General features: G+C 49.5%; 1 protein-coding gene across 3 annotated transcripts in view; it reads right to left on the bottom strand.

Moving 5' to 3' along the window:
• Positions 1-508: 508 nt before the first annotated feature.
• Positions 509-9,523, bottom strand: part of CTNNA1 (catenin alpha 1) — a 159,503-nt gene continuing 150,488 nt past the window's right edge. For all 3 annotated transcript variants that reach the window (XM_075996095.1, XM_075996094.1, XM_012748811.3), the window contains 5 exons: positions 6,540-6,650; positions 4,784-4,965; positions 4,546-4,651; positions 2,684-2,818; positions 509-1,700 (listed from right to left, as the gene is read on the bottom strand). In XM_075996095.1, coding sequence (XP_075852210.1) covers positions 1,413-1,700; positions 2,684-2,818; positions 4,546-4,651; positions 4,784-4,965; positions 6,540-6,650 — 822 coding nt within the window. In that variant the 3' untranslated portion in view covers positions 509-1,412. The remainder of the gene's footprint in view (positions 1,701-2,683; positions 2,819-4,545; positions 4,652-4,783; positions 4,966-6,539; positions 6,651-9,523) is intronic.

The raw sequence follows: 9,523 nt of genomic DNA, 5'->3' as shown, positions 1-9,523 counted from the left end.
TTTGAGACAGAGTCTCACTTTGTTGCCCAGGCTAGAGTGAGTGCCGTGGCGTCAGCCTGGCTCACAGCAACCTCAATCTCCTGGGCTCAGCGATCCTACTGCCTCAGCCTCCCGAGTAGCTGGGACTACAGGCATGCGCCACCATGCCCGGCTAATTTTTTGTATATATATATATTAGTTGGTCAATTAATTTCTTTCTATTTTTGGTAGAGACGGGGTCTCGCTCCAGCTGGTTTCGAACTCCTGACCTTGAGCAATCCGCCCGCCTCGGCCTCCCAAAGTGCTAGGATTACAGGCGTGAGCCACCGCGCCCGGCCTGATGAGGTGACTTTTGATGGGACACTTGAAGGAAATGCTAGAGCAAGCACGGCCTAGAGCGATGGGCAGTCTTCCCTCCCTGAGCAACACTGTGTTGGGAAGAAAGGACACCTGGAAGGACACCAAGCACTGCAGATGCTGTGGGCAGATCCATGACTTGAAGGCAGCGAGAATGACTCTGGCCCTTAGATGTGGTTTCATAGTGGACTTTATTGGGAAAAGTTAGTGTAAAAAACATTCAAATTCATAAAATTTAAATAAGATAGATAGTAAAATTAGACCTTATAGCTATAGTAATTGCTATACTAATCACAAATAAGGTAAAGTCTAAATTATTGCCTAAGCAAACAGTATTTTGTCAGGCTTCTGCTGCAAGCCTAAGGCAGGAAACATTGCAATTATTAGAAGTGAGCCCAATGATGAATTTGCATTTGAAGCTAGAAGAAAGGGAAAAAGCATGTTCTGATTATGGCATTCTGACATTCTAGCCTGCAAAAAGCAACTTTATTAATGTCCTGCAGCAGAGTACATTAGTAATTGTAACCATGCATTAAAATTCTCATTTCATGTCATGTCATCAAGAGTAATCAGATTTCTTCATGATACATTTTGTTTAAAGATCTTTCTAGGAAATTTCCTTCTCCAAAGACTGCTTCCTAAGATGCCCAGATTGCTCACCATGGGTCATCTTTGGTTATTTAGAAGCAGTCAAGCTGCCTGCACCTGCCACCCTCTTCTGAGCTGAGGTCGAGTCAAATTCTCTTCTCTCAGACCCAACCACCACCACTAAGGGAATTGGCATCCCAAAGTGGCCAGAGTGTTACAAGTTAATGTGGGATTCTCTTTGGTTATGGAATTTTTACTTAAGCATATAAAAAATATAGCTAGAAATATGCTCCTGACTTCTAAAAGCATTTTTGACCAACTTAAACACAAATATGTCCTTGCAAAATGTACCACCTGGACAAGTTCAAATCTGACTATTTCCCTGTGGAATCTAACATCAGTGTTCTATTTAGCAAATTCATTTCAGTGAAGAACAATGACAACTCTTCAAGGGCCCTAAAGGGTGGCGGCACCTGGCTCAGGCAGACTTAGATACTGTCCATGGCTTTGAACTCGCTGAGGGCCTGCACTGGGTTCACATGCTTCTTCTGAGATGCCCGTTTAATCTTGGTCTGTGTCTCATCCTGTTTCTCTCTCTTCACCAAGGGCTTTTTCTCAGGTGCCTTCATCTTCCATGACACCGCGGGAAGGTTGAGGGAAGCCATGCCCTGAGACTTCTGGTATTTGGTGGAGGCGACGTAGGATGCCTTCACTGTCTGCACCACCGCATTCATCAAGTTCTTGGCTGCCTGGATCAGGGACATGGCGCTGTCCACCTGAGAAGCAGACAGGGGCATGAGCAGTGCAGGCCTGAGGTCCAGCAGGCCTGGCAGGAGTGCCCCCCACTGCCTGGGCCTGTCCCCAGAGCAGCCTCATTACAGATTAGCCCTCTCAACGGCTGCTCTTATCCAAATTGCCTGCTCTCAGATCCTTCGAAGAAGAAAAGGGAGCAACAAGGAAAAAGCATAAGCACCTTGCTCGCCCCCACCCCTCATTTATTCAAACCAGCTGGATGGGGATCTGTACCTTCCTTTTTGGCTCTGAGTGATCCCAGTGCTAGAAGCACAAGTGCCATGAATAGCTAGGGAGGAGGAGCAGGGATGGAGAAGGCCAGCCGACGTGGAACACCTGACAGCTGCCCCGCAATGGTCTCCTCCCTTCACTTGGAGAATATGGAGAACTGGTCCCTAGAGACCAGGAACATTTATGGTGTAGCAGATGAGCAAACGGTATCAGTAGATGCAGCATAAAAAATACTTCTTTTAAAGGAAATTCAGTGGGATTAAGAGAAGCCATGGGGCCTCAATGGACTCCAGTACACTCCGCAAAACAACTTCTTTTCCCTGCCCAAGATGAGAAGGGCCCAGGACTGTGACCTGGAGAAAGGCACAAGAGGGCTACCGCTTGGACCCTTTGAGGGCCGGAGGGGTTGTGAGAGGGCAGCCTATCTGTGTCTACTTTTTTTGAACAGGCTTAATTCCCCTCTGGGGGAAGAAAGGCAAGGAAGATAAAAATACTCTTTCCCAGCAAGTGGCCAGCCCTTGTAATGGCTCCCAGCTGCCACCAAAAAGAGCTGCAGTTCAGCAAGGAGCAGACAGCGTGCGGACCATGGCCTCCAGGGACCGAGACACAACATGGGGTTTGCACACGCTCCCAGTCCAGGGCAGCTGCGGAGCCTGTGTGGACAAGAGGCTGCTGTCCTTTCTGACAGGGGTCAGCACGTTCACACTGACCAGCCTCTTCCACCCACAGCACTTACCCCCGAGACGACGAGCTCCCCGCCGAGATTCTGCACCTCGGCCTTGACTTTGCTGCAGATGTTGAGCTGGTGGCAGTAGAGGGCGATGCGCTGCAGGTAGGCCAGCAGGTCCTGCTTGCAGGCCGAGTCTGGGCACTGCCGGGAACACAGGCTTAGCACAGGGTACCCCAGGCCTGGCCCCAGCGACACCCCGCCCCCAAGGCTCTTTCTGAATGCCTTTGTGTGGCACTAATGTGCTTCCTCACTTCTGGCTGGAGCAAAGGGTAAGAGAGATGAATTATCCGGTTACCTGCGCACTCTGGTGCCTCGTCTGCTCTGCCCGGGCATGGAGGCAAGTGAGATGACGAAGTCACTCACCGAAGCCTGTGCTGCACAGTAACGACCTGCTGAGCCTGCCTCTGCCTCAGTCCATGACAGCAGGGAAACCACCACTGCCCAGGACTCTACCTCTGCCCCAAGGGCACGTGGAAGCCCGCGTTCCTCAAGGGGATGAAAAGCCTGAGCAAGCGGGAGCCTGGTTATGGGGAGAAGTCAGGATGTTCTGAGCGAGGGAAGATAACCACCCAAACAAACAGCTCTTCTGCTCGGAGGTATTTATCTGCTCACTGCCATGCACACAATAAATGCCTGGTGACAGGAGACACCCACTCTAGGCCAAGGTGCAGGACAAATGAGTAAACCAAAGCAAGAAAAAGAACACCTGTGAATGGTGGAGTCCCGACCAGTCACAGAAAAGGGCAGCCCCTGCCCAGTTCCTGTCTTGCTGCTATCTTAGGCTTTACCCAAAGAAGGAAACACAGAACATCTCTCAAGTGTTTACAGAAAACATTTTCTTCCATTGCAGTTGGGGCACAGTAAATAATAACAAAGAGTGGTGTAAAATGAGGCCTTGGAGACCATATTGGAGACTTTGAAATTTTATCTAGGCAGCCACGGCAGAACCATTTCTGATTTGCATTTTCAGATGACAGTGTTAGTGGCTGTGTGGAGAATGCAATGAAGAAAGAGAGAGAAGGAAATCAGTGTGTGTGTGTGTGTGTGGCGGGGGGTCAGGAGTCCAGGCAAGTGGCGTTGGAAGTCTAGACTGAGCTGGTGGTTGCAGCCAGGAAACGACTGGTTTGTGTCAATATCCATCTGGCCAGTAGAAGCAACAGGGCTTATGATTACTGGACTTCGTGAAAGAGAGGAGAGAAAAAAGGATGACTTCAAAATCTTTGGCTTGAGTACTGAGGGACAGCTGTCACTCATCCTGTGACCCAGATGAGGCTGAGAGTGGATGCTTCAGAGAAATGAGAAAAAGCTTCCCTGGTAAGTCTTGGAGCATTAAAGGAATGTGTTACAAAATTTTGAGGACTAGGAACCACATTTTTGGACCTATGAGTAAGAGGGATGAAGGTGGGTGGTTGAGAATGCACAGTACCAAGGAGGTAGAAGCCTGTCCCCAACTGGGCATGTCTGCCTTAAAGCACTGGCTCAATGGACCCTGTTGGGCCCCGATTATATGTGATGAACCCTTTAGAAGAGACTCTTACACATCTGGTTCCATTTTAAGAGGGTTTACAGAAGCAGCTCCTGCCCAGAGTGGAAGTTCTGGAGAGACTAGACATACACACCTGCTCCCGAGATGGGCTCACATGCACACTGGGCCTAGCTCCTAAGATTTGTCAAAGAAGAAACAGGAGTAAAGAAATCCTTAAAAGTTTATGCTGTTTAAGTAGGTTAGCCAGGTGAGAACAATGTTTAGAGAGGAAGGTCAAGAGTGCTGTGGCCCATGAAGCCCATCATCATAGCCACCGCAAGAAGGGACCAGGCTCGGCTGCCTGAGCTCTCCAGGAGCTTAGAGACCCACGTCTGTCACTTACATGGTCTGCGATGGTACGTCCAAGCTTATCCATCCTGGATCCTGCCTCAGCAATTTTCTTGGCGGCACTGATCACATCTGATGTATTTTTGAGTGGTCCTTTACCTCTGAAAGGAGAGAATGAGGATAATTGTACATGAAGCCCCTCATGTTGGAGATGAGTGCAAATTAGGAGATGTCTTCAAAGCAACACGGCCAGGAAGAAAGCCGCCCGCCTGGCAGCCTGGGGCACTGCTCACCGGGTGAAGTCGGTCATCTCCATCATAATCATGCACATCTGCTTGGCCAGCACGATGATGTCGTTGCCACTGTCATCCCATTTGGACACTTCAGCATCCAGCTTGCTCTTTTCTTCCTGGAAGCTGGCCACCTGTTCCGCAATCTTCGCTTTTTGCTCCTGGGGAAGCTGAGCCATGATCGCCTACAATCAGAAGTACAGAAAGCTCTTACATAAAGAGTATGAAGTTCTCAGAGTGCATTAGCCAGGCAATCTATGACATAGGTAGGATAATGCTTTAATAGGTTTCATTTTGCCTGAAGGGCTATTTCTTCTCATTTTTTCGCAGAAACTTATAGCAGCCTGAATTTCTGACCCACTTTCAAGAACAAATATCAGTGTAGAGGAAAACAAAGTATGAGGGGTAGAAGGTTAATGTGGAAGCTTTGTAATCACTCCTGTGCAGGGTGATAAGCTAGCATAACTTAATTTTTTTTTGAGATAGGGTTTTGCTCTGTCTCCCAGGCTACAGTGCCGTGGCGTCAGCCTAGCTCACAGCAACCTCAAACTCCTGGGCTCAAGCAATCCTGCTGCCTCAGCCTCCCAAGTAGCTGGGACTACAGGCATGCGCCACCATGCCCGGCTCATTTTTTTTTCTATATATGTTAATTGGCCAATTAATTTCTTTCTATTTATAGTAGAGACGTGGTCTTGCTCTTGCTCAGGCTGGTCTGGAACTCCTGACCTTGAGGAATCCGCCTGCCTCAGCCTCCCAGAGTGCTAGGATTACAGGCATGAGCCACCGCGCCCGGCCTAATTTTTCTAGACGGTATCTTCCTCAGGCTGGTCTCAAACTCCTGGCCTTAAGCAATCCTCCCACCTTGGCCTCCCAACGTGCTAGCACTACAGGTGTGAGCTACCACACCTGGCCTATAACTTAAAAGTCTTATCATCTGCCTCCTGTGGTGGCGAGATGAGTGGAGCCTTTCCCTGGTGGGCCCTCAATGGACATTTCCAACTTTTCAAGGTGAACTGAAAGTGGTTTTAGAATGGAAATTTTGAAAAAAGAGGGCAGAGGAGAATTTGCCAAGGAATATCCATTTTAGCTACCTGACGTGGCATTTAAACTGTATTGAAGCAGCACTTGGAGGCCTGTTGCCCACCTAAAGCCCACAGACCCAGGGCTGGGGCTCCTCCCTCTCAGCTTCCCAACATGCTCATGACCAAGTAGGGCTGAAAGTAGGGATATGCTTGCTGTGCAGGATGGAATTCCAAGGAGTGAAATAAAAGACTCCTTAGAAATATTTCTTGGCATCCTCCCAAAAACATAAATGCTATTGATTGAAGATTTAATGACTCAAATGAATGCAGTGGCGTTAACTGGTATTCTTGAATGTACCACTGTTATTTTTTTAAATCCATGAATAATTAAATAGTTCATACCCATGGTATCATTGAGATGGGCAAAGGCAGCAATCTTTTTCAAATTTCACAATCCTTTCAACAAATGTTGCATTGACTAAAATCCCAGGCCTTTCCTGACCCATAAAGCAAAGCCCAAGGGCACAGCTAAGGAGGCCAATGTTTCTGTCCCCTACAGTTGAGAAGACACTTTGGAGGAACCTACAGTTCACTAGCAGGTGCCACGATGTCAGTAACTTCAGCCTGAGAAAGGACAGAATGCTGAGAGTTTTTTCCTGGAAAAGAAAAGGGCAAGGCCTGCAGGGATAAGGAGGGTCTGCAGAAAAGCCACACTGCCCCACGGAGGGCCTCCTTACCCGGGCGCTCTGGCCAGCTATCAGCTGATCATCTTCCGTCTGGACGCTTGTCCTGCTTCTGACATCGAAATCTTCTGTCTCAAAGTCAGAGTCGTCCAACTCCTCAGGGGTCTGGCCACCAAGAGAGAGATCATGAGTCAAATGTATCCCTGGGCCACTCGCCAGAGCCTCTTAGCCAGGGGCAAGGAAGCTCGAAATTCTGGATTTTACTTGCAATGTCCCAGTTGGGTGGGTGGTAACGTTACAATTGCTCATCCTCCGTCCTGGAGCCTCTGCTCCACTGGTGCCTGCTGGGCCCCACACCAGCCCTTCCCTCAGAGCCTGGTTTCTTTCACCACGTGCAGGGCTCAGTTTCTACCATGGAGTCAAGATTCTCTTTGTATCATGTACGGCTTTCACTTTTTAATGTCCTTCCCCAACACTGCAGCTTAAGACAAAGATGAAAATTGTCCTGGGTGGAAAAGATGCTGACTTAAATAAATTAGTATCAGGCCTTCTGTGAGGGTATGAAGGCTGCTTAGAGGAACAAAATAGGCAATGTTTTTCAAAGTATTCTTTTGACTTTTATCAAAGGGAAAGAGGGAGAATATGGAAGGTAAGGGCTCAGTAAATACCAAAGGGACTGATTACTGGTCCTAGCTCTTTGCTTTAATTATGAAATAAAACTCGTATTTTGCACAAACTACTAGCCTCTGGTGATTAGCTACTGACTTGAAACATAATGTCGCTTTCTGGCAGTCGTCAGTAAGGGGGCAGCAGGCGAAACAGCTGGGGTTGGCGCCCAGCCCGCAGGCTGGCCTGTGACAGGGAGGGCAGTGAGGCGAGTCCCTCATCTGCCCAGGACCGAATCCAAGCCCAGCCCCAGGACTTGCTGTGAGGTTAAAATGAGGGGACATGTGAAAAGCGCTCTGAAACCCCAGGAGTGTCTAGGCCCTGTCCCGGGATGGGATGAGGCAAGGGCAGTGGGCGGTCACACACAAGGCACCAGAGAGCCACAGACAGCATATCAGCACAAGGTCCTGGGGTCCTGTTGACTTGGTGGTACAAACCACGACACCAGCACTGGCAACGTTAATGGCGTGTGCCGAGTCTGTTACAGAGCTGTTCAAAGGAGTGCCCACTAACGCCATCTCTGCTTCCTGACCTCCCCACAGCCCATCTTGGACCCAAGAACTGTTCTTGCCAAGAAAAACTAAATAACTCTTTTTCTTTTATTCAAATATTTGTTGAGTATCTGTGTGCCAAGCACTGTTCTGGGCCCCAGAGATACAAAGCGACTGACAGGCAAAATCCCTGCTTCCACAATAGTCTAATGGGAGAAATGACAACAAACCAAATAAGTGAATTATATGACATAAGAAAAGTGATCAGTGCTATAAATAAATAAAGGGGGAAGGCACCCTCAAAGCAGTGCAGTGGCAACATGGAGGGAGCTGTGCATGGAGTGTCTACCCGAGAACCGGATGAATAGCAAGGCGACCACAGAAAAGGGACTCAGCTCACTGCCTCATGTCCCAGGCTCAGCTGGAGCCCTGTGAGCAAAAGGGAGAGTAGTAGGAGAGGAGACCAGAGAGGTGACAGGTTTAGGTCCCAAAAGACCTCATAGGCCAGTGTAAGGACTGCATGGCACGGTGGCCTTTGAAGAGTCTGGTGCAGAGACAGCATGAGCTGAGTGAAGCTTACAGCAATCACGCTGGCTGCCCTGGGGACAATGAGACTGCGGGCACCCAGGGATCAGATTAGGGAAATGAGCTGATAGGTGCTGGGAGCTTGGACAAGGGTGAGAACATGTTCAGATTCTCTACTGTGAAGGTAACACCAACAGGATTTGCAGATAGAGCAGATGTGAGGTGTGAGACAGAGAGAAATCAAGGGAATCCAAGGCTTGGGCCTGAGCAAGGGAAGACGGAGCTGCCATCAGCTAACCTGTGCCAACGGCATGGAGCAAGCTGGGGTTTAAAAGGTCAGGAGCTCATTCTTGGGCATGGTAAGTGTGAGAGGGAGCAGGCAAGTTGGCTGGACAAGTTGGAACTCAGCGTCAGCCTCTAGGTGGGATTCACAAGGGAATGAGTATAGGTGGAAAAAAACAGTCGGACTCCACAACAGGCCGTGTTAATCAGCAGGCTCAAAATATTGGAGAGAAATCAGCAAAGGAGACGGGGTGAGGGGATTTTCTTCCCCTTAAAATGGGAGAAGTAACTGCAGGCCTGGGTAAACGTAGAAGAGGCAGGGGGATCTATTCAGAGTGTCCCAGTGCAAGGCTGGCCGCAGCCAGGAGCACTGCTAAGGGCACCCATGGTGCTAGAGGAAGCAGAGTACATGGCGCGGGGTGGGGGGTTCTAACAGCCTCAGTATCCTCAGTGAAATCAGCAGCAAGGCCAGATTTGCGGGGTGAGGGCCTGCTGCGGGGCACCAGGGGCCCACGTGCAGCCTTACTTCAGCGACCCTAGTGAGGATGGCTGTGCTGATGCCTGCTGCGCTCAGCAGGCGAGAGGCGGAATTCACCAGCACTGCTCTGTGTAAGGCAAGTGCGAGGAAGTCAGACAGGGCAAAGGAGTGATTACACTGCTGAACTACAGACTCAAAGTCATACAAGGAGAGAACCAAGGACCTGAACAGGTCAGAGTGACAATGGGAAGGACACACCAAATGAAGACCGCGGTGGATTCAAAGGATTATTGGGAGTCACAGCACTAGAGGGAATGGGCTAAATGGTGAAACTGGGAGGGGTGCAGACAATGGCGTTGCGAGGGCTGAGGTGTGGCTGTGGAGGCGAGGCTGAAGTCAGGGGAGGACAAGTCATGAAGAAACTGAGAGGCCCAGGAGTTGGAAGGATGATTGTTGAATTAAGATAGGAATAGTGTCAGAGAGCAGGACAGTAAGCAAGGAGGACCACAGGTGCTTCACAGGCCTCTTTCCTTGCTGCAAGCCCTCCGAGCTGACCACAGGCTTCTTCCCGGAGCAGGTGGGACTTGCATTTAGCT

The sequence above is a fragment of the Microcebus murinus genome, chromosome 21 (assembly GCF_040939455.1).
Source record: "Microcebus murinus isolate Inina chromosome 21, M.murinus_Inina_mat1.0, whole genome shotgun sequence".
Taxonomy (NCBI): domain Eukaryota; kingdom Metazoa; phylum Chordata; class Mammalia; order Primates; family Cheirogaleidae; genus Microcebus; species Microcebus murinus.
This window is presented reverse-complemented; position numbering and strand designations above follow the sequence as displayed.